The sequence below is a fragment of the Necator americanus genome, chromosome II (assembly GCF_031761385.1).
Source record: "Necator americanus strain Aroian chromosome II, whole genome shotgun sequence".
Lineage (NCBI taxonomy): Eukaryota > Metazoa > Nematoda > Chromadorea > Rhabditida > Ancylostomatidae > Necator > Necator americanus.
This window is the reverse complement of record NC_087372.1, coordinates 18,412,586-18,437,281: the sequence shown is the minus strand read 5'-3', so window position 1 is coordinate 18,437,281 and position 24,696 is coordinate 18,412,586. Positions and strand designations below refer to the sequence as shown.

At 42.9% G+C, this 24,696-nt stretch overlaps 1 protein-coding gene across 2 annotated transcripts; it reads left to right on the top strand.

The window, feature by feature from the left end:
* Window positions 1-2,720: 2,720 nt before the first annotated feature.
* RB195_018344 (uncharacterized protein) lies at window positions 2,721-24,493 on the top strand (the record flags this gene model as incomplete). 2 transcript variants are annotated; one of them, XM_064185743.1, is made up of 14 exons in its annotated part: window positions 8,707-8,829; window positions 8,925-9,050; window positions 9,825-9,894; window positions 9,995-10,126; window positions 10,182-10,326; window positions 12,217-12,340; window positions 16,485-16,588; window positions 16,642-16,738; window positions 16,806-16,927; window positions 16,978-17,056; window positions 17,114-17,162; window positions 22,565-22,663; window positions 24,239-24,336; window positions 24,407-24,493. In XM_064185743.1, 14 exons carry the CDS (start codon window positions 8,707-8,709, stop codon window positions 24,491-24,493), a joined length of 1,455 nt encoding a protein of 484 aa, XP_064041624.1. The 2 variants fall into 2 exon arrangements, with proteins under 2 accessions (XP_064041625.1, XP_064041624.1); XM_064185744.1 differs by lacking the exons at window positions 8,707-8,829; window positions 8,925-9,050; window positions 9,825-9,894; ... (9 more) ...; window positions 24,239-24,336; window positions 24,407-24,493 and adding exons at window positions 2,721-2,849; window positions 2,959-3,089; window positions 3,359-3,794.
* Between the last annotated feature and the right edge of the window lie 203 nt (window positions 24,494-24,696).

Below are 24,696 nucleotides of genomic sequence, written 5' to 3'. Positions count from 1 at the left end.
GGAACCTATTAAAAAATTTCCACCGAACAGTTTGTGAATCGCGGCAATTTTAAATGAAACGCAAAGAATGTTGTAGCGGGAAGATCAGAAAACATCGTTCATTACTGTCAACGAGATTCTATTATGAAATTAAGTGTGTACACCTGTATCTCAAAGCTATAATCTTGCGTTGGCCTTTCAAAGCTTTTCTTTATAAATGGATGACAAATGGAAATTGAGTCGCTTGCTTTGTGACAAAACTAGAGAGTAGTTCCGCTCACTTGTAAATTGCGGTAACGGGAGTCCACTTATGAAAGAAAAAATACCAGAAATTAGGAGATGAGATTAAGGTCATGTACTATGCTAAGAAATAAGTAGTGCAAATTTCCTCTTCTTTCAAACTTAAAAATGGACATAAAAGCAAGAAACAAACAATAAAGTATTGGATTGGTCTGAGGAAAAAATAGTGATTTAGATTTTCGTTTTTGAAAGCAAAATTAGAATAATAATATAATAGGTCCTCAAAGCTTTATCTCGAAGGGATAAATGCCTGTACTAGTGTAAATTCACCATGAATTCAGTGACCGAAGTCATCTGCGAGTCATCGTCTACTATTAGTTCCTGCAAGCCCGTTCGGCAACCGCCTCCGCTGCGTTCAAGATCGACATTGTCTCCCAAGCGATGGTTCATTGTTGGTATCTGTCAGAAGAAATACTAATTGAAGACAATCACGTTCTAATCTCCCTACCGGTCAGAAAACGAGACCGTAGGCGATGCGCTGAAAGTGAAGCTCAGTGCCACGGCTCGCGAATTTTCGACTTGGGCGCGACCAGAAAACTATTGGGAACCGCTCTGCACAGTCTTGGCTCAAGATTCATAAAGTTACCTCGACATAAGTATCTCATATCTACGTGACTCCAACAAGGCGTCAAGAATCAATGTCTGTGAGTTGTTACTTTTCTATCCCCACAAGATTAATTTTCCCAAAGATATTGTCACTGGGGATTAGAGTTGAGATCTGTATTTCAACAATAACGCGACACCAACACAGGATGCCCTGTGGCAAAATAATACCTCAAAAAGACCCAACGGTGATTTGCAGAAGGAAATAAGTCAGTTTTTGTATTGTTGGGATTTGTAAAGAATAGTCCGCCTCAAGATTCTTTTTGCTGGATCCACAGTGACCATTAAAGCGTACACATCCCAAGTTGCCTGATGCTGTTCGCCAGAAACGCCCGAAGCGCGACAATCAGTGTCTTCATAAAAACAGTATTCCATCATCATGCTCTGAAGCTGAGCCACTAGAAGATTGCCCCTGATGGAAAGCACTAACCTATGCTTTTTATTCCCCCGATTTGACTCCTTCCAATTATCGTCTGTTTCCTGTTTTGACATCACCTTCGTCAACAAAAAAAAATCAACAATAAAGTGGAACTCAAACGGAGGTCGCCCATTTGTTCGACTCACAGCCGTCAGTTTGGAGGTCACAAGAATCGAAAAAGCTCCCCGATCTTCGTACACACATTGCAGACTTTGGTGAAAACCATTTCATTGGTGGAGGTCTCATTATAATATAAAAATCAGAGTTTGGAATAGAGGGAAATATTCTTTTATTCAGGACAACATTCTCAAACCAGCGTAATCCTGCTATTTGAAGTAAAGCTGGTGCTATGTTGCGTACGGAGGACACAGAAAGACGGTTTAATAAACCTAAAGAAAAAGTTTTCGTTCTTGTTTTTCATCACAAAAGAAGAAAAAACTCAATCTTTCCATATCGCATGGTCGACCGATGGATGTGAGGTCTGTTCTTGGGGTCAAAATTCCCCTTTTGGAAAGTGAAGACCAACGGCGCTCAGTGCTTTTAGAATGTTTACTTCTCCACACGCTTTCAGCCTCAACCGCGTTTTTGTATCGGATAAATGCAGGAAAGAAGAGGTGTCAAAAATGCTCATTTTTCCTATTGACATTGCAACATGAAGGAATAAACTTTGAAAAAAAAAAACACAACCAACGTGTGGAGCGAGAAAGTCCCTATCAGAAAATCTATGAGATCTTGCCAATGCGTTTTATTTCTATCCCTTAGATTGTGAAAAAAAACGACCTGTTTCTCAACCCAGTCACTTAACATTTCCTATGGTGATCTGATATGAAGATGAAATTCACCCGAAGCGATCAGTTTCAGTCACCGCTTCCAGGTTCTCATATAATTTGCATATTCAGTTATTCATTTGTAGTGAGATCTCAAGAAGGCAGTGGTGCTCAATGGCATAAATTAAGAATAAAGTAGGAACTAATTGGAGCTCTCCAGGGGCGCAGAGGGAAAGTAACGCCCACAAGTGAAAAGTGGTTCATTGGTGAAAGATAAAGGAACTTTTACATCCACCACGCATTTTGTTTAATATATAGAGATAAACATACACTCTTCCATACGTTAATTTTCATTATAGGAAATTAAACATAATCAAACAGTAGCCGTGTACTGGATAGTGTGCCAAAACTTATAATCTTATCAGTATTCTTTGCCCGCAGCTTATCGTCACTACCGTTGTAAAGAAAGTGTTTAAAGCGACATGCAACTGATAGCAGTCTCCTAACGATGAAGAAAGGACCAATGTCCTTTCTGTAGTTTTTGTTGCCTTCTTATGTACTTAATAATCAGCCCATCCTCCCCACTGCATTCCTGTATATGCGCTTCACTTCTGCTACAATCGTTACCTAAAATGAAACTGTTTCTGAGGAAAATGGAAGATGTGAGGCTGTCCCGAAGCCAAAAAATGGGTTTACTGGGAGCTATCTCATACATTATTGGTAATATCGTCGGTTCTGGCATCTTTATTACTCCTAGTACAATTCTAAAGACTACCGGATCGGTGGGTGCTACAACTTTGCAATTGTATGTGGCACGGTATTGCGTGTGTTTCATTGCCATGCCTATCTGCTCCTCTGGAGATCTTTACGATATCCTCCTTTTGTTTTCAGATGGGACTTTCGCTCATAATATGGGTAACTGCTGCCTGCATTTCTATGCTAGGATCGTTCTGCTACGTTGAGTTGGGTACAAGCATACGAATGTCAGGCGGCGACTTCGCCTACCTATGCTTTATGAAATGGTACGTTTCACATCGTCTAACCTGAAATCAAATTCTACCACTGACTTTCCGAACAGATAACTCTGAATCAAAAACGGTTTCGCAACGCACTACGCGAATGGCTTCTTTAGGTAAATCTTGATGGAATTTCGTGATGTACAATTCCTGTTGTTATCAGTTATCGTAGAACTTCGTAAAACGTAAACGTAAACGGTGACTCTACAGTGTTGACCTAACTTTTCCAGTAGACATCTGAAACAACCTCATTAGTAACAAGAGACTCAAGCCAGTGCTGAACGTGCATCGAAGCCGCGCACGCCGAACTTGGATCGAATTTCGAAGACCACCAAGGAGTTGTTAGAAAAAAAGAGTTTGAGGCTTACTCCGAATGAATCGCACATTGAACGATTGATAGCAATCACTAGCTGCGGAAAACCGCTGCAGGAGGAACATAATATTCAGCTGGTAGCATTGCTGAGCAAAGACGGGACCCGCATGTCCTCTCGTCGTGAGATGGAAATCATTACGGGGAGGTTCTACTCGAACCTTTTCCGTTCATCAACTCCTGTGTCAACCCCGATCATCCCCTCTGGTGTAGCTCCAGATTCACAGATTCTCCCTTCGGAAGTACGAACCACAGTTAAGAGCATGAAACCTGGCACAGCCCCCGGACCTAATTTTATATCAGCAGACTTTCTTCGGGCTGTGGATATCCACTTCATGTAATCTTAACGGTGCACATGGCGTTTTACCTTCAGAAAGAAAGGATCCCAGACCAGTGGAGGGCTTCCCGAAGAAGATGAAGGATGAAGCCCAACCGCAAAAACAAGCTGGATTCCGCCAGGGGTTCAGCTGCTTGGACCACATCCATACCGTGTAGAGTCACATGAGGTTTGCGAGAATACCACCTTCCCCTTGTTCAAACCCTCGTCGACTGTGAGAAAGCCTTCAACAACGTGGAAACGAATGCAATAATGGATGACAGCGCTGATCGGTCAAGGTGTGGATGAGTCGTATGTGAAGACATTAGCCAACTGCTACGATCGATGCACCAGTAGGAAACAACTTTTCCAGCGCCCTCTCACCATACCCATTGGGAAGGGTGTTACGACACGGCGGTACATTATCGCCAAAGCTGTTCACGGCAGCATTGCAATGAATAATGAAATCACTATGTTGGGAAGAAATGGGCATGCGTGTTGATGGAAGATTCCTCTCTAACCTTCATTTTGCAGAGGCATCTTTCTCTTTTCAAGAAGTACCAATGAAGTAGAAACTAAGCTCTGCGAATTCAACGAAGCAGGAAGAGAATATGAACGAATAAACAAAGCGAAGACACAGTTTATGAAGAAAGCTTACTGCGAGGACGGAAGAGTACAACTTGAAGGTTCCCATATCGTGTTTTCTTCGTCATACGTATACCTCGGACACTCGATTAATATGGAAAACTATTTGGAGGAAAAACTGAATAGAAGGACGAGAGCAATGTGGAGAGCATTCGCATCCATCAGGCATGCTTCGGACCAACAAAAGGAATCCGCCCTCGCCGTAAGCGTTCTGCATAAACTGTGTCTTCGTTTTGTTTGTTCGCGGTCCTATGCTCTTCCTTCGGACCAACAACCAAGGGGAATTTTGACCCCAAGAACAGACCTCACGGACGAAGGTGCACATCTTTTTAACTCGACAGTTCTTCCAGCGCTCTGTTGCGCAGTGGAGACGTGGGCAAACACCTCCGCCGTGCCTAGGAGCTACTTACTACCCACACAGCATTTGAGAGATGTCTTGTGAAGTTTAACCGGCGTACACAACACCTAGCCGATCTTTGCAGTTTCAAGCAATGTTCGTTTTTCACGGCCCAGCGGAGTATATATCGAAAGCAAAGCATAGATCGGCCGGTCACAAAATGAGAAGAATCGACGACAGATGGACTAAAAATACGCTAGAGTGGATCCCAAGAGATGCTTAACGCTCTCGAGGGAGACCGCCGGCGAGATGGGGTGATGTGTTCGCTACACGGATGGACCAGCTAAGAGCTCAGCTGGATACGGCTTGAGAACCCGGTCAACGTCACTAATTAAATTTGAGAACATTTTGGATGACAATGGCAAGGGAAAGAAACGAGTGGAAGTGATGCTGGGGCTCGCACGTCGCAGTGAAGACGGACCATCTAAGTAAGTATCTAAGTATGTAACGAACAAAACGTGCTGGAATGACCAAGAGGAAGGCTCTGCGATCTGATATGATTTCTGTTAATTAAATCTGAGGCTCCTACTGATGACGAACCTCTGTGAGGTGAAAGCGGTTTGGATGGCAGGAGAACAAAATTTTAGTGGTAATGTACGTGGATAAAGTATTCAAGTCTAGGCCCACTTTGGGTTCACTTTTTGGAATCACCTGTAACCTGCGCTCTAGTTGTTCGTCGACCTGCTCGAGCAAAAGTTGCTCAGTGGCTTCTCTTCTCGCGAAAGGATTGAAGAGCATTTCTAGGATAATTTTGCTTCAAAGGATATCAAAGACCAGTATCGCAATTTATGAAGTGAAACTATGATATTACCTAGCGTAGCTCAAATTAATGACAAGTTTGTGACTGTGCGAGAATTTCGCTACTCGGCAGTTTTGCTGTATGGTAAGAAAAGTCGCCAAACAGATTCCTCACCAAGCTGCTGCGGAGCAACACAATCAATCCTTGTTTTATTTCGTATAATGGTTGCGTTTTGAACTGATCTAATTATAAAAAACGTCACTATTATTGTAAGACACCATTGCTATTTTTACACAGGAATCGGATTTTTTTCCCACAAGACTCAGAAAGTGTAAAACGAATGAGGTTTTTACGGGGAGAGAGAGTTGTCTGTTTCTCTTTGAACTAAACAAAAAGTAGAAATTGGGTCAACGTCGCATCCAGCATAGCACAACATTCGATAAGTGTTTCCTAATGAGTCATGATTTTTTCAGTGTTTTCCCTCGAAAAAATTCTTTTTTTTTCGATAGGAAACAAGAGTAAATGTTGTCTGTAATCTTTAAGCGGGTGAATACAGCCATACCGGTGAAATATACCGTGAGGAGTAAGTTCTTCCAACATGAGCTTAGCTTCCGTAGATGATTTGACGAATGGCTTGTTGTGTAGAGGCAATCTTGCAGGTATTGCATATACAGAATGGTATTTAGGAAGATATCCTGATAAGGGGACATTGGAAATGGGTTTCGAGCATTTCTGGATTTAAAACATCAACTAAAGAAAGTCTAAAGCCCACCAACTTTCAGATAGTAGTGTATTTACCAATATTGGAATTATATTCTACATCGAATATTGCGCTGATTGCACTGATTATTGTCTGATTATAATACGTCTTTTTTATAAACCAAAGTAATAAATAGGAAGTTTAGCATTGACTGTATGTATGTATCTAGAATTGATCAAGATAGACGGAATGAGTTGCAGTAACTTAATGCGTTTAACATGAACCAAAGCTTTTCCAGAAACAAAGCTCCCTACGTTCTTATCCTGACTTCATTCGTTCAAGATTTTTCTTTACTTTCAACTTTCATTCGTGTACCTGATTATCGCTTTTTTTTACAGAATACAGAAAATAATGTCCCGATATAAAAGGTGGCCACTTTCTGGAGCTAACATTCTTCTTTTAATGGAAGTATTAAATATGAGCGTAACTAGATAGACTATAATAATAGTAGTACGTAGCTAAAGCATAGCATTGCATACGTTGATAGGCCGCGGTTCATTTTTATTTCACTATTTTTTATTTTTTGTTTTTTTTTGCAGAAATATTTAAACCTTGTCGCTCCCAACAAAAAACTTGTCTCTTCTACTGATAACGTCACTGGTTCCTTACTCCCTGTTATCTAAGAGTTGGAGTGTTCGAGAGCAGTTTCACTACACCGACTATGAGACAGCTATATGAATGTACGTGAAGAACAGTGGTCCCGATGATTCAGGGATGTAAACAAAATTACAGGTACCCGATTGCGTTCGCTTTTATGTGCATTGGCTGTACCATCAACTATCCGGCAACACTTGCAGTTCAAGCTCAAACGTTTGCGGAATACATGTTTCAGGTGCTCGTTGCAATATGCTTTGATAACTGAACTCTGTGTTCGAATACTTTGAAAGGGGTCACAAAAATCGGCGTTCATGTATTTCTTCTAGTAGTTGTGCTGGTGCAGAAAGTTGTAGCCCTCATCACAGGAAAAGTCAGTCTATCCGTATTTATAAAAACAAAAAGACATCTTTATTGCGCTGTAAAAGAATTCACAAATGGTGATTTTTCAGTAAAATGACAGTGGAATTTCTCGGTGTCTTTTGAATATTCATCTCTATTGGAGGTACCAAAAACAATAATGCTTCTTTCTCAAAGTAAAATAGCGTAAAATTAACCGATGTGGTACCCTATCTCTCACATTTCTGGAAATCGAGGGCTGCTGAATGAACATTGCGAATGTCTTTTTGTAGCATTATCACAAATAAAGAAACTGAAAAAGAATTTGCAGCTCTTTTGGTTCCACGGTTGACATTCCAAAAAGGGATATCAGGAAATGAAACTAACATGTAAAAGAAGAGCAAGGAGGTCACCCTCACTCTTAAAAAATATCGTCATCGTCGCGTCGTTTTTGAACGTTGCAAGCTCTGCCCAACTTTCTCCATCGACAGCAAAAGCTCGCACATAAACTATCCATTCTCCACCGTTCCAGTGTTTCAAGACTAGGCGTCTTGCCTAGTGCCTATCGGTACTGAGTGACCCGAGTACCTCATGTCGACAATATCCGGGAGTTCAGCTTAAGTACGGACTAAGGCGTATGGCTGGAAAGTCTTGTCACCATTTGTTATTTTTTTCTGCTTTAATTTTGTTTTACTCAGCTTACAACGCGAATTAATCAATATTATAATCACCATTATTAATTACAGCAGTGTACCACATAATGGGAAGGTCCGTGATCCCTTTCTCTCAGAACTGGGGAGACTGAGAGTCGAAGAAGTCGGTGACCGCTAGTTCAACTTCTTCAAACTTGGTGAAGATTTTCTTAGCTAGGAAAGCCTTGAGTGGCCGTATTGGTGAGGTAGTCTGAGGGGTAACATCGGGAAAATAGGGGGATGGGGCACTGTGCCCCAGCCTTACTCCTCCAGTTTTTCAGGGTCTCCTTAACTACCTGGGGCCTCGCGTTATCGTGGAGGAGGTGTCTCGGCCGTTTTTCTCGAACGGCCAAAGCGAGCTTCTGGAGCTGACTAGCGTATGTGGAACCGGTGACGGTGTGGCCTTGTTGAAGCAGCTCATAAAACAGCATTCCCCTCGAATCCCAGAAGCAATAAAGGAGACACTTCTTTGAGTGGAGGTCCGATTCAGCTAGCGTCGGTGGGTCTTCTCCTTGAGGGAGTCCTAGGGGACCCAACTCTCATTTTCAGTAATGAAATCTTTGAGAGACTCTTCTCGTTGTAGGCGAAAAAGAGATAAACGAATACTCGGGTAAACCGGGTGCCATCCATAAAGGTGTAAAGAACTATCGAGCCAGCACTTTTGTGGCCGAGGGCCTAGAGGTGACTGATGACCGTTGAATGGCTACATCCGAGCCTCGTCGCAGGACTGCGAGTGTTGATCTCCGGATCATCTTTGGTCTTTGATCGGCGATGAACGGCAATGTAGAGGCGTCCCGACCGAAGCTTATGTTCGAAGTCTCTGCTTGTGAAGGGAGCGAACCAGCGCTTGACAGTCCTGATGGTAGTGCTGCCCTCGCCCAAACTGCTGCTGATGTTCAGGGCTGTTGCCGTTGTTCCAATGCTGCCACGCCATTCATAGAAGATGATAGGCCGAAGTTACTCTTGCGTAATTGACATCGTGATTGAAGTTAAGGAAGGCCAATGCTAATGACACCTATTGTGGAGAAGGTTCGAGAATGTTCTACAACTACAAGATGCTGCAACATGGATTCCGTCCAAAACTGGAAAGCTATGAAAAAGCTTTCGAGAAATGGGTGACAAGACTTTCTGTCCATCCTAATATTTTGCTTGGGCTTGTGTAGCATGTTGGATAACAGCACCTTTCTGCGATTTCTGGGTAGCTTCTGGTCAAGGTCACCGCGAGTAGATAGCAATCAGATTCGTATAGGCGGTCCTATTTGTAAAAGTATCTTCCACAATTTTGGTTTACGTAATCGGATGCTTTGTATTAACCAGGTGTTGAAGCAAAATTGCGATAACGTTATCTATGATTTTTTGCATACGCTTAAAAGAATCACTCCACGAGTCTGAGGTGGTACGGATTTCAGGTGGAGTATTCGTATACAGGCATTAGATTATGGAGAGGTGGGTGACACCGTCCATTCCTTGCTAATTGGCGTAAAAAAAGGCCCGGTAGATGCGGCGTGTGCACACGGCTGGCGCGCTCCAATCGAACTCGTAGAAAATAGTGCGCCGGAACGCTCGAAGCCGTATCTTCTGGGTCGTTTTTTACCGCTATTAGGAAGAAATGGACGGAACCATACCCCTCTCCTTAGTCTACGATCCCGTATACGAATACTCCACCTGAAATCCGTACCACCTCAGATTGGTGGAATGATGCTTTTAATTATAACTTGTTTACAGCATTTCTTTTTGGTTGTCCTCAAAAAAGATTGCATCGTCCCTAAGATGTCTAATTATTTTTCGATTAGATTTTTTCTTCGTATTTCCATGCTGTCAATAATCAAATACAATACAAATGTTTTATTACAATGTGTTCGAGGAGTACTATAGAGAATGCATTTAAGGGGATTGGGATTCAGCTCGATCCATCCTCTGAATTCTGGTCGAAGAAGTTGGTTGGATTCGCCTTAATGTGTGAGTTTCTTTAGAGAAGCTGAGGTAACCATGGATGCGTTACATCTCCAGAGCACATGAGGAACTTGATGCAAACTTAGACTACAAAAATTTTTTAAAGGGTTACTTCTGTTTCTGAACTTCTTCTCTCTGAAGACGTTCGTTTCACGGTTTCAAATAGCCGCCTCCATCGCCAAAGTTGTTGCCACTGGTCTTGTCATTGTTACTGGATTTTATCTACTCATTTTCAAAAGTAGGTAAGTCCGACACTGATGATAGAACACAAAATTCACTGCTTACAACTCTAGGTGATACACAAAATTTGCATGATCCGTTCATGAATAGCAAATGGAATATTGGAGCAATAGTTTCGGCATTGTTTGCCTGTTTATTCTCCTACGACGGCTGGGATATCCTCAATTTCGGTGCTGAGGAGATTGAAAAACCAAAGCGGTAGGATGTTCGATTGTGTACTACCTTTTAAGCAGAACCAAGATTATTATTGATCTTTATTCTGGCTAACGTTTCGGCGTCGCCGCCTTCTTCAGAGCCTGGAAAAATCAAATCAAAGACACGTATAATCTACTCTCTCAAACGCCTCGTCATCCCACAAGATATGACTTGGCAAACAGATTATTCAAATGCAACGTCAGAAAAGGGTGGGTGTACTATAGCGGTTAGAGGTCCCGCTTCCTGCACGATCGATCGGAGGTTACAATCCGTCCTAATGCTTACCAAGCCTTTCATCCCTCCGGGGTCGATAAATTGGTACCAGACTTGTCTGGGAGGATAAAAATACTGACATGACACATCGGCTTGCCACCGCAAGTCATTGTATAGGCTAGTTACACGTTCGTGAACCTCGAACGATTCTCAATTGAAGTGAACGTGGGGGCGCATCCCAAGCGGATTGATTAACGCCAGCAACTTTATCCTTTATCCTTTAACGTCAGAAAAGCAGACCACCATAGCGCTCATATTGATAGCCACGAAATTGTGATGTTAGCGGACCACCAGTTGTTAGAGTTGCGCCGCTAGTGGTAACTAGTAACGATGCCCCCGTCCCTCACCCCTAAGATCAAAACCCGCAAAGGTCTTGATATGGCGCCAGCTCGTTGGTCACAGCGATACATTCTTCTTTACGATTCATGATTGGACCTTTGGCCGTGATATAACATATAATAATATAACAAACGCTTCCAATGTTTTTCGCGCTAGAACGTCTGATTCGCGTGCTAAGATCGAGACAGCTAGGACGGGAGGATGTTCTTCTAGCAACTTCTCCTTTAGGGTTTTTCTGGGAAGTTGTAATACATAAGAGGTATGTGTACTACCTACGCAAAAGTTTGAAGGCCTGTTCGTTCTGGTATGGATATCTGTAAAGGTTGTTGGAAAAAATTGACCATGCTGACTGCAACATCATTGAAATCTTCCTCCAATTAATCCATTTGATGTCTGCTGAAATCCAGAGAAACGAGACTTATAAATAACTACCTAGATGAAGCAGTGTCGAACCTCCAAGTTAAGAGTCCCATTTAGTCACTCGCATCTTTAGTTGAAATCTCCTGCTTGCTCATACTATAATACCGATACTTTCCTGTAGTATTTTGATCTCCCAAATTATCAGTGTTATGCAATTATCAAGTGGAGTGGCAACTAGTAAATGTAGTTTAGATATCGAAAGCTAGGCTCTACGGAGATCATACTGTACTGGATTCGTTCCGAGATGTATAGCTGACGTAGGTACTTCCTTTCGAAACATGCCTAGGACAGTTAGGGAGGGGTTGAACACGGTAAATAGGGAAATAATATACAACATACAGACCCACATCGCGGACATTCCAACGTTTCTCAGGAGGTCAGGAAGACCATGTTATTTTACTGATCTCTTCAGTTGTTTCAGTTCTTCAGTGAACAAAGTTTCTTTGTGGAATCGTCGCACTGCTTGAAGAATATCTACAGCTAGTCTTCACTTTCTTAACGGTTGCAGGAGAAGTTTTTTTTTCGTGGTCATTAATCTATATTGTGCACAATTTTGCATCGGTTCTTTGTTACGCTACAGGTATATGGTACAGATTAATTCCTCTGAAGACTTGACCAAAGGTGAAGTAAAAACAACATGAGGCTTGGTGCAATTGCATTGCAAGCGGTTGGGCTCAAGGTAAAACCCTCGCTAGCTCCACCAATCGGACTGCAGAAACGCGTCTAACACTCTATCGCGCCACTCCGAGCGCAGCGACTTACACAACTTCACCAAATTTCAGGTCATTCTGGTCCGAATGTAGACGAAACTGTGTCCCAGTCGTTGATTTTTCACTTAAATTCTATCAGATTGTATTTCAGAACGATGCCTCTGGCGATTGTGATAGGCATGGCATGTATCGCATTGATCTACGTAGCAGTCAACTTCTCTTTCTTCGTGGTTCTTACGCCCGCTCAAATTTTGAGTACCGACGCTGTAGCAATGGTAAGCAGTGGCCGTTATGGTTGGGCACGCACGTGAAGTGCATCTTCTGTCGTGGATTGCCACGTGCATATGTACAAGTTGCAACACATGCCTATGAATTCAGTTGTCCCTAAGGAAAAACAGTGTTTCAAGATGCATTTGATAAGCAGGCATAAACGAACGCATTGTAGGGGACGAAACGCTTGATCTCTGTATGATTGTTTGCGAGTTTTCTAATAAGTTTCCAATAACGTGTGTGTTGAATCTGTGACCCACGAAGTACAATGACAAATTCCCTTTTGTAAACAAGTCGGGTCCTCGGTAAAAAAACCATTGGGCGCGATTTATACTAATTGCATATACAAATACATTTTCAGAAGTACGCATATGACAACTACTCTCAGTGTCATCTGTATCATCTGTTCCACTCGTTGTTCGTCGATTTGCTAAAACGAGCGCCAGTAATTCCTCGATTTGACCTGATCGCGTGGAAGAATGGCCCAATGAATGATTTATCTTTTCGCGTGTACAAGAAAAGCATCGAATGTTTCTTTGAAGCACTTTTTGAAGAGGTCTGACCATTGAGTCGACGGTATTCCTGCACTGTCTTTGATATCGCATGGTTTCTAGTGGCCGAGAGCGCGTGTAGTATAGCGGTTAGAGGTTCCGCTTCCTGCAGGATCGATCGGAGGTTGGAATCCGCCGTGGTGCTCACCAAGCCCTTCATCTCACCGGCGTCGGTAAATTGGTACCAGACTTGTCTGGAAGGATAAAAACACTGATTTGACATATCGGCTAGCCATCGCAAGTTATAGGCCAGTTACACGTTCGTAAACCTCGAACGATTCTCAATTGAAGTGAACGTGGGGGCGCATCCCAAGCGGATTGATTAACCCCAGGAACGTAATCTTTTTATCCTTTATCCAATGGCTTAGAGTTCTAGTCCAACGATCGTCGTTGAAACACATGAGATGTTTGCTTCACCTAATTTTGCTTCCCTTGGCATTTGCATCTGAACCTTTGGTGGTTGACACACGACTGAACTTAGACTCCCCTGTTACACCTGTATGAATTGTTATGCTCCTAACCTCACTTTTCAATTGTGTCCCATGACGATGGTCGCACTTCCCTTCTGCTTAACACACGGCCAGGTCTCAGGAACGTAGGTCAAATGACGAAGAATGGTGGTGTTGAATAGGTGAGGACGGAGCCGAATGTTTTTAGTCCTCTTTACTATATTCTCGACTAAAGCTCTATTTAGCTCACAAGCCACTGCTTAGCTTGGAGGTCATTTCTTCATGTTCATTTCCCGATCCAGATAAACATGGATGGTGCATTCGGATATGTTCGTGAGATTGAGCGTGACACTCGAGCAGTCGAGACTGATGTGTTTCTGATTTTCTTCTGCAGGCTCGCTGAAGAACGATTTTTCCACATGTTCCGTCCAATTCGGACAGCATTCGTTCCTCTTGGCTGATCCTTGATGCTAATAGAAAGATGTCATCAGTAGAGCGTAGATGGTGTAACCGCATGCCATCAACATTCATTCCCATATTGTTCCATTCCTCGCATTACGTTCTCGAATATTTTGGGTGATATTGGATCACCCAATCGAACCCGCCTCTTCACGATTGTGACATTATTGAATTTGCGGGACTTATATAACTCAAAGTTATCTTTATGCAGCGACTATGGACGCGTTGATTTTCCAATGCTGCTTCGCTCTGAACTGTATCGGAGGCCTTCTTCAAGTTGATCAAACTGAGACACAGCGGGAGCTTGTATTCTTGCGGTCTTTCTATTAGTTTCGGAAAATGGCAAGGACAAGCAGATTGGGCGATGGTTGTCGATGTCCTATAGAACCCACTTTTTACATAACAACACAGTTTAGCTGGTTTTATATTGCTTAGGAACCTTGGATCCCGACAGATAAGGAGTGAAGAGCCTCGTTAATGTGTAGGTGGTAGGTTCTTCAGAAATCCACACCTTCGCTACCGAGTGAAGTGATTCTTCACCAACGTGCAGGGATGTCGGACTTCGGTATGGACGACTTCTGGGATGACACCTTCATCTTCGCCGAGATGCCGAGGAGGTAAGCGGACATGGCTGTCCAAGGGATCAGAGTAGAAGTAGTGAATGACTTTCTCCACCCCTCTCTCGACGCCGCAGTTGTCCCGTCTGAGTTCAGAAGAGCGGTCATTTTTGTTTTACGATTGGCGACGTTCCAACGAGCGTAGCGAAAGCTTTTTTCTACCTCTGCAACTCGAACAAACGACTGAGACTCAACCGAAAGAACTCACTGGGACGAAACAGTGCTGCTCTTCTCTCTTCAAAGTCCTTTTTTATCGCCTATCTGCAGAGTCCAGTGAGATTGGACGTGAGTTGGCGTTTATCTGTGGCTGCTCCAGGCTGGGATATTAGCTGAATAGGTTCCGAAGACAAGCATATCTTGGTGGTTTCAGAACTATCACCTTTCTTCGTACAGGATATTCTACGACCCGATAATGTTCGTCAATGTTGTCCTTTTCTACAACCTTCCAAAAGCAGACTATTAAAGCGAGGAAGTTCCAGTTAATGATTGTCCTGGGGCTTCACTTTGTGAACTTCGGGGTTTTATATCTTCTTCGTGTATCTGGTGAGAGAAAATCTTTTTCGAAGGAGACCATGGTGTTCTTGAAGACCAACAGTGTTCTTGAAGTTGCGAATTTCCGTGGAAGGTTTTTGCTGTCGTGATGAATTTCAAAAGCTTCTTCTTTTTACGGCTCGCTCTGGTGTAGCCCGCGGGCTCCGATATGAAGTTCTTCAGCTGTTCTCCTTTGGCCAGTCTTGGCACTGAAATAATCCACAATGACCTTATGTAAAGTCTTCCCTGTAGAACTTCTCCAGGTTCATGTTCTAGAACGCTCCCACTTTTTCTTCGTAGCTTGATGACTTAGCGTAAGCGTCGAAGATAGTCAGAACTGGTGCTGAACCACATTTTCTCATCCATAAACGTCCGATTCGGGTAGTCAGTTGTTCGAAAGAATCAATGTTCATTGCAAGCCTCGGTCAGTCCGGTGACGTTTCAGTTAATCTTCCTGGGTTGCATGATCAGATTCAACGCCCGATTCTCAGCGTGAGGATGTTGTATGTACAGATAGTCATTCGTCATCATCATTCCTTTTCGTTTCAACAGCATAGACGACTCCCACAACCCCGTCTCTCCTGGCCCTGGTGTGTCAGGCACTCTTTTAGGGTCACCTGACTTTTCCTATTATTGTGTGTTGCGTATAATTTCAAAATCCACGAGCAGATTGCAGGCCTCTAGTCCACTCACAATCCACAGCTGGAGCTTATTTGTTGAAGGCAACTTCAAGTAGTCTCCCAATAACTTGATTACAGGTGTTTGGTCGACATAAAAGTTTTGTCAATCCTAACATGGCAGAAGCAGAGTGTGTCCCTTGAAGTCATCTGCCCCTGAAGTCTCAAGAAAGACACAGGATCTCCTACGGTGCACGGTTGCCTCGTTATTCGATACCTAAGAGCGCACCACGTAGTTTCGCGATCAACCGCTTGTGATCTCTCCAGTGAGGGTGATCTGTAGACCACGACTAGTAGTTCTGGTTAAGTGCTGAAGTCTTCAACGACTTGTGTAATACAATGTCGATAATATTCACGTCCAACAGACACGCTAATATTAAACAGATTTGCCGTGCTACAGGTATGCTACAGGTTAGAAACGAAAAAGGTTGTATTGTGCTAAGAAACATCCTACCAGTACCACGGAGAGTCGTTTAAGGCAAGTGTGTTGAACTAGCCAAAGACCGTCAACGGGCTTTGAGGAGTTATGTTCTACGAACATATTGTACAGTAGTGGAACATATTGTACAGTAGTAGTAGTCAGTAGTGGTTGCTACTTCACATTTACTTAGATTTTATTTCTATAATGAAGCAACTACAGAAGGGATTCTCCACACAGTGAGTAACAAAATAAAATGGAATGTGGTCGTTTCAGAATGCCCTGAAGCTCAGCACAGTTGCCAGAATACATAGATAATTTTGCGGCGACGATCATCGCTGAAAAGACAAATTTAGAAATGTATCACGGCATCAGAAAGGACATTGAGAAAAGTCTACAATAGCCTTCTCGAGTAGTTTATAGCTTTTCATCGACGAACATTTTCAGACGTTTGCGCATGAAGCTCTACACAAAGCATCATTCATTATGCCAATCTTTGTCGCGGTACTTCTCATTGGATCTCTCAACAGCACGATGTTCTCCGCTAGTCGGTAATGCAACCTCTTCTTTTAATTCTAATCTCTCCATAAAATAAACAATCCAGCTACCTGCAAGCTGCTGCCAAACAGGGCCATCTGCCTGCATTCATTAGCGGAATCAACCCTACAACTGATTCTCCCAGGACAGCTCTTACAGTTCATGTACGTTGCTTTCTTCAGAAGCCTCGAGAAGTTGAGATGTGGATGTGCAACTCTTTCGAACTTGTAGATTTTGATTGCTATGGTGATGTCTTTCGCCGGAGATCCGGACAACCTGATACAATACGTGTCTTTCGCACAGTGGTCTCAACGAGCATGCACAATGGGCGCTCTGATCTGGATTCGCTTCAGGTACACATTGAAAAGTAGTGATATCTTCGAAAAATATCAGAACTTTGTAGACATTGGCCACTTCATCCAGACAAAATCCGGATGCCTATTGTTATGCCTATTTTTTTCTGTCTTATGTGCACCACATTGGTAAATGTTTTAGCTGCTCTTTTTGTTGCAGTTGCTGTGATTGTTCTTTTTATCTAGGTCGTTGTTACGATCATTGATAACATTTCCTCGGCAGCTGTTGGCTTAGGTGAGATGTTTCGCGAGTTTATTTTAAAACCACTGTGTATAAAAAACACTAGATGTTGCGTTTGCAGAATACATATAATAGGATCAGCACGATATGAAGCACAGTGCAGTTACGAACGCGACTGCGCTCGAAGCTGTGCGGTGGAGCGTGGCGGTTAGAACTTTGGGGACCCAGGTAAAATGCAGTAGGGGAAAGAGCGGGAGAGGGGGTTCAGTGGCGCCTTTATTTCTCGAAGTAAATATTTAAATTAATCGGGCACTAAAACCTAAGTATTAGTCTTAGAGGATCTTGACATGTAAGCTAAAGTTACAAAGAGAATGAATTAAGTTAGAGCCTCGAGAAATAAGGGCGTCTCCCAACTACATTTACCCCGGGGACCCTTGCTGACAGCATTCCTTGTGTAGTTCGCAATGATCCCGCCTCGATTCCGTCCGTTATCTCCACAGTGCCGCTTACGCAACCGCAGCGAGTCGTTTTGACCTGCTATAACTGGAAAAATAGATTGTTATCAATAATGTCGACAATCGCCTCAATGTACTTCCTATGACATACCAGTATTCATCATTCATTCAACTATCTTTGCTGTTTTTGTTCCATTCTGCAAAACATAAGTGTTATAGTGGGGACGAACGACCTGAAGCTTGGAGGTATGTAGGCGCCTGTGCCTGAGGCGGTGCAGTTTAGTAAGCGGTTGGGAGACCATCGATAGCTTTACTCGCACTATAGCGATAATGGTGCCTACGAGGGTCCCGAGTCGATCCCAACTGCTACGCTCCACCGAGCCGCTCTGATAGCATCCACCTGCGCAACTTCGCCGAATTTCAGGTGGTTTTGACTGTAGGTTTACAGCAAGACGCAAAACGTGGTGAATTTGGTCGTGGTAGATATAGTCCGTTGGTTGCGGATTTTCCCGATTAGCATCATCGGCTATCCTTATGAGTCAAGCTCCTCTCAATTCTAATTCTAACTCTAATTCAATTCTGGAATACACAGGATAAACCGGACCATTGCCTAAGGATACGTTTGCACGTCATCCTCGCCTTGTCTCGGTTCTTATCACCATTTACTGCAGTACTGTTGAACGTGTTGCTCAGTACTCTTGTTCAGATCTTGGATCCAGGAAGAAAAATGTTTGATAATCGCTGCATTTTTCTAGAAGTTTGAATCTGATCTGATCTGATCCAGACCTGATCGTAACAGATAAACGAAAACGAAAACGCAGATAACACATGGTCCAGGACTAGGTCGCCCGGCTTCCACTTCATTCCTTATCCAATCGAAGTACGGATGCCTGTAGATTTTCCTCTAGTGCAACGGCAGTCCCTTTCCATATCTATACGAAAACAATTTTAGGCATTTGTAAATTGCTTAGATTCAATGTCAGAGTTGTTAAGACTCTGCCCACTGAAAATTGTGCGTAAAAACTGACTGCAGGGAACCAGAAACTCTTACTAAAGCAACACACGATTCCCAGCAGAAGGAAATTGAATTGATGAGTGTTATAAACTGTGAGGTAGCTTCCCGCTTGTAAGTTTAAAATGGGGATCCGCACAAGCTGAAGTTGTTCGGACCATTTCGATTAGTATATGTAAGTTTAACTTTGCGTGCAATCAACGACATATTGTTTTCCGCTTACTTCCCGTATCATCGTTGTCTTTGCGTTCATACAAATTAGGAAATTCTGCCTAGATTTATGTTTAATATGCAGAACAGCTTAGTAACTTAGAATAAGAAAATGCTCTTTTACACTGGGCGCTGCGGCTTTCGAAAGTGTGAAACAATACAAAAGGCATGCTGCTCTGTACTGTACTGAGATCAAGTTCTCGATGCGAAGCTTCTGCGAAGGTGAGCGTGTTATTCACTCCCAAGCAAGTATCCTTTTGACTCAGAGTTCAGCCACATGGCTTTTCAGTATAGTTCACGATTTATTGTTTACTGCTGAAATGACAACTTGATCACTACTAACTTTCCGACTATACCAACTTCTACATCCACTTTCGAAATAAGTGAGACTTCAAGAGAAATGAGTAGAAAATCAAGGAGTCAATCAATGAAAAGCTCGGGAACTGACATTTGATACACGACTTCACATTGATCACCTTGATTCCTGTTGTTCTTCAAATCTGGTCAATTGGCCATCAGTAATTCCTCCATTTGCCCTAATCGAGTGTAAGAATCGCGCAGTCGTTTCTTTCTTCGCGAGAGACACGAAGAGCAACAAATTTTCTTTGAAGGACTTTGTGAAGTATCTGACCGTCAGGTCTGCGGTCTTCCTATAATGCGTTTAATATTGTGTGATGCCCAATAGCTCACAGTTCTGCTCCAGTGGCTGTCGCCGTACCGACCCACCTTATTTTACTTTTCCTAGTAAACGCGTTGGCGTCTCCAATCCCCGATTACTGTCGTAGAACAGAACTTCCAATCCCCTCTTTTGCTTTTGCGGAACAAGACAGTTCTAGTACTATTCCTTCGAATGAGCGTCCATTGGTGTCGAACGCATCCTCTTCTAGCTTGCAAAATATTCAGGAATATTCTGAAGCATAGGTCAAACTAGGTAGTATTGTATTGTTAAAGAGGTGAGCAGCTAGGTGTTCTGGGCTTCTACGTTCTACTCGTATTCGCTCCCCAAGCAGTCTGTCCCCTCCTTCCAGCTCGGGAAACAAATCCATGTCGCCATATGTCCCATATACGCTTAGCTGGTGCATTAGGATGTGCGCATTCCATTCGCTCCCTTCTCGATGCTTTGTTCCGTTTGTTGTTCCGTTTGGGTTCCGGAGAGAAGTTATCTTCTTCTTGTGATTGGCAATATCTCGATACGCATAGTGGAAGCTTTTTCCCTCCTCTGCAACCTCAGCCAGTACTGCTGCTCTTTGCTCTTCAAGGTTTTGGTTTATCGCCTCTGCCCTCTTTGCGTATTCAGACGTGAATTCGTGGTCGCCTGCATCTCGTGCTCTCCAGGTTGCAAGAGCTTAAGAAGTTCCGAAGACAAGTGTTTCTTGGTGACTTTGAAACAGCGAACGCTCCTCGTGCGGGGTTGTTTTACGAGCCAATTTTTCTTCGCTGATATTGTTTATTTCCTTATCTTCCCCAAAGCCGGATAGTGAAGCGGAGAGGTCCTCTTTACGGTTGTGTAATCTCGCTTTTGAACTTTGAGGCTTTTTCTTCTTTCTCTGCGGAGCGAAATCCATGTCCCATGTCTAGCGTATGGAAGTAGTTTTTTGAAAATGCGAGTTTCCATGAAAGGTTTTTGCTGTCATGATAAACTTCAAGAGCTCCTTCCTTCTACTGCTCGCTCCGCTGCAGCCAGTATATCCCAGATTTGGAATTCCCGAGGCGTTTCTCTGTGGCTAATTTTGGTGTTGAAATCATCCACAATGCTCGTACCTTCTACATCCAGGTAGATAGCTTCGACCTTTTTTTGGTAGCTTGATGATGAAGCGTAGGTGAAGAAGGTATCGAAGCCGGTATTGAACCATAATCTTCCCATCGTCTGATTCGGGATGTTCATTGCCTTGTTCAGTCAGTCTGATGATGTCATACTTAATCTTCCTGACTTGAATGAATAGACTTGGAAGCTGAATGAATGGATCTTCACTTTATTAGAATAGTTTAGAGTGTTAGATTCAATGGCGGCTTTCGATGCAAGAGTGCGCGCCTTGTATGTAGAGATAGCCCTTTTCCGTTTCGGGAGCGTAGATTACTCCTGCAGCCCGTTTTTGTTGGCGCTGCCATGTCAGACCTTCGTCCGGCGGCAGACGACTCTTTCTTATTATTGTGCGGTGCGTTAAAATTTAAAACTCATGGGTAGGGAGCAAACATCTAATCCCACGGATTTTGTGGAAGGATATTGCGTCATCTCACAGTGGACAGCTGGAGCTTATTTGTTGGAGGTAACTTCGAAGCGACTCCTTTGCACCTCACTCAATTGCAGGATTTCGAGAGACAGTTGCAGGATACAGTGGTTTCTTATTTAGTTCAGGCACAGCGCACACTGGGAATGAGTTTCCTTAATACATCTTCGTCTCAGAGTAGATGCAAAATCGCTTTTGGTCCGCGGCTATCCGCCATTTGGGGAACTAGAGTTTGGACTAAAAGTGACCCCTATAGTGAGGGATGCACGATTTGGCTTCACTGGATAACTGAAGACATTTTGTTCAGTGGCTGGTTACGGAAATCACATACTATTGTGCAGGAAAAAAACTTCAAAAAAAAAACAAACAAAAAACCAAGCAACAGTCCCCTGATGTTGATCTGGAATTCCCATGTTATTGTTGATGAAAGCTCTATGATTCACTCTCTTTCGACTTAGTTCATATGTTGTCCAAAATAGTTTCCAGTCTAATTCTTTTTTCAGTTTTCTATTCACTCCTTGTTTGAAACATTGTACTCTCGCCCGCTGTTTTGTTCCTTTTATACCTTAAAGGAGAACAGGTGTAGCGCATTATTAAGAGACTCCACTGCGATTGCACAGTTGTTGCCACCTTATTTCGTCCTCTTCTTGCTGCATCTCTATTATCCCTGGTTTCTACTCTTTTGCGCCAATGAACCTCTTCGGTATTGTTGTTTACAAAACTTATTTCAGTTGTTTCAGATCCAGCGTTGCAATTTTTATAACAATTTTTCTTGAACACGGGCGATGCTCCGACTTACGCCGTACGCAAAATTATTAACGTGTTTGTAACCATCATTTGTGAGGATTCATTGTGTTCTCACGCGCTGTATGTGGTTACGAGAACTGATCTAGCATACGGGCAACTCTGTACTTTTATAACAGGATGCATAGGATGCAATGTCGAGATATCGGTGCTTGATATGCCAGACGTGACGACATAATGACTAACAAGGTGACAGCCAGTTATGAGTTTGAGTGCGTGCATTTAGTTTGCCAATCTATTAAACGCAGTAAGAAATCAACGATGAAAAATGTAGGACAAGGAAGGGGCTATGAACAAAGTGGCACGAAGTTGTCCTACGCTTTGAAAAAAGTATCAACGACCCATCAAGATGTCAAGATGTTCGAGATGTCATTCACTTCTCATTAATGAAGCACGATGAGGACTAATTGCCGCTCAAGATACGAATTTCATAATAAATACGATTACCTTATGGATCCTAAACTGAAGTTTTCACATAGTTTGTCTACTGATATCAAAACAGGAGTTCTGGTCTAGTCCATACTTGAAACGAATAGTCATTAAGAGCCTTGACAGCAGAGAAGAAAGAAAATATGGTATTGGATACAGCTCTTCATTATATTCAGTACGCGGTTCTATATTCAGTCCATATGTAAACTAACCACCTTTGGACCCCTCAGACTCAAAATAAAGTACAAAAAATAAGTGTTTGGGTAACAGGAGTAGTTCCTCAAACTAAAGTTCCTCAAACTAATGCTTGAAATTTAGGTATCTGGATAGCAGGTTTTTTCATCTACCTCATACTAATCTTTGATCGTGCTCTTCCATCCAGTTCTATGTATAGGAGAATTACAAGCAAATTAAACGGTAAATGAACTAATTTTTCCAGTTTCACTCCCTTGTAAAACGTTCGTGACTTACTTTTTTACTCAAGTGGCGGGGGATGTAATGGCCTAACGCGGCATTCCGCATCTTCGCGGGTATGTTTCAGTGGCTATTCTGTTCGATATTTTGCTGGAGCTTTCAGAGAATTTATCCACAACTGAACTGATTATCAACTCCAATTCTCTTCAGATCGTCTTTTACTGCTCCCGTCCAGAACTTTCCTCAGCGATTAGGAGCACTTTTACAGCTTGAATCTGGAGGCATCTTCAAAGCAGCTTTGACAAGGCGATCAAACGATCTCCTCATAACGTGACCAAAGAAGCGGCAGACAGTTTTCTTCTTCAGTTTTTCTTGACTACTTTAGAAGGCCTGGCATGATGTTGACGTTTTCTACGTGCCATCCGTCAGTGCACCATATCCACTTCCGAGTAAAGTTCTTTGTTATGGCACACCATTGGCCAAAGGTAGCCTAATGGTCGTCTAAACAGCATCTTTTCAGTCGAGCTTTTCCATCACCGTTGACGGCGCAAGCTTCAGATCCGTAGGGTGAATTGTGGCCAGATAGACTTGTAGTTTGACTTCGTTGGCGATGGGGATCGACCACAGGCACTTCGTTAAAGGCATCACCCCACGAATCTGAGGTGGTACGGATTTCAGGTGGAGGATTCGTATACGGGATAGTAGATTATGGAGAGGGGGAAATTCCGTCCATTTCTTGCTAATTTTCGTAAAAAACGGCGCGGAAGATGCGGCGCGTACACAAGGCTGGCGCCCTTCAGTCGAATTCCTTGTAGAAAATAAAATAAATAACGCCCAAAGCCGTATCTTCCAGGCCGTTTTTTTTACGGCAACTAGGAAGAAATGGACTCAATCGTCCCACTCTAATATCCCGTATACGAATACTCAACCTGAAATCCGTATCACCTCAGATTCGTGGAGTGATGCTTTTAAGGAGTTTAATTCAGAAGTGACCTTAGCGCATCTTGCTGAATACCTCCCTCGTAGTTGCCGTCGATTTTTAGCATACAAATAAAAGAAAAGAATGCAAAGAGCCCACGAGTTCAATAGGTTGACAGTCCACTCTGATTCTCGTTTTGTGTCTCGAGCAGATCCACATCTGCTAAGCATTCGTCTAGCGTCTAGCTCACTATTTGAAGCGAACATTACTACATTGTCGACGTTCCCGTGATTCGTCGAAAGTGCCGATAGTACTAAAACAACATCGGCGGGACATTGCTCAAACTATTCTTCGCATTTTGTCGTCGACTGCAAAGATGAACAGAAAGGGACTACAGGTCCCTTGCCTTACTCCAGTTTCCACTTCGAATGGTGAAGTATGTCTGGCCGATGTTTGAACCGCAGCAATTGTTCTTCCATTCATGTTGTTAATTAAGCGTACAGCGTACGTCTTTCCAGGAATTCCGTTGAGAACACGGCCTCGGAGAGAGAGGTCGAAAGCGGCTTTGATGTAAAGATAAGCTCTGTGTATAGGCTTCAAATATCGCTTCCCCACTTCTATCGCTCTCCTAACAATGAATCAAACCGTTCGCATTTCAGATAATACCACCAAATGGGCCCAAATCATCTTTAATATCATTCCAGAACGAAGCGACGGCAGTGAAAAAGATTACGCTGTAGGCGGCAACAGCGACAAGGTTCAACTTTTTCGTAGTTAGATATTACAGTATATTTCAAATATTGCAATCCTTCTATATACTGTTTCAGGTGTTTTCCATCAATGCCAAGTCAGTGGCTCTCCCAAACTTAGTCTTTGCAAACTTGGAAGATGATGAAGCGAAGACGAGATTGTAATAAAACTGTACGTAACAATGAAATTGTGTGTAGACAACGCGTTATATGCACTTTTGGTTTTTGTAATCCGCTAATAAAAAAAGCACTGGGTAGAAAAAGACGGTATTTCAACTGCACGACAATGTAAAAAAACAAAGCTACTGTTTCTTCTTCTTCTATGCTTTGTTTTGACCGATAATCAGTATTCCTTTTCAGCTGAGAGC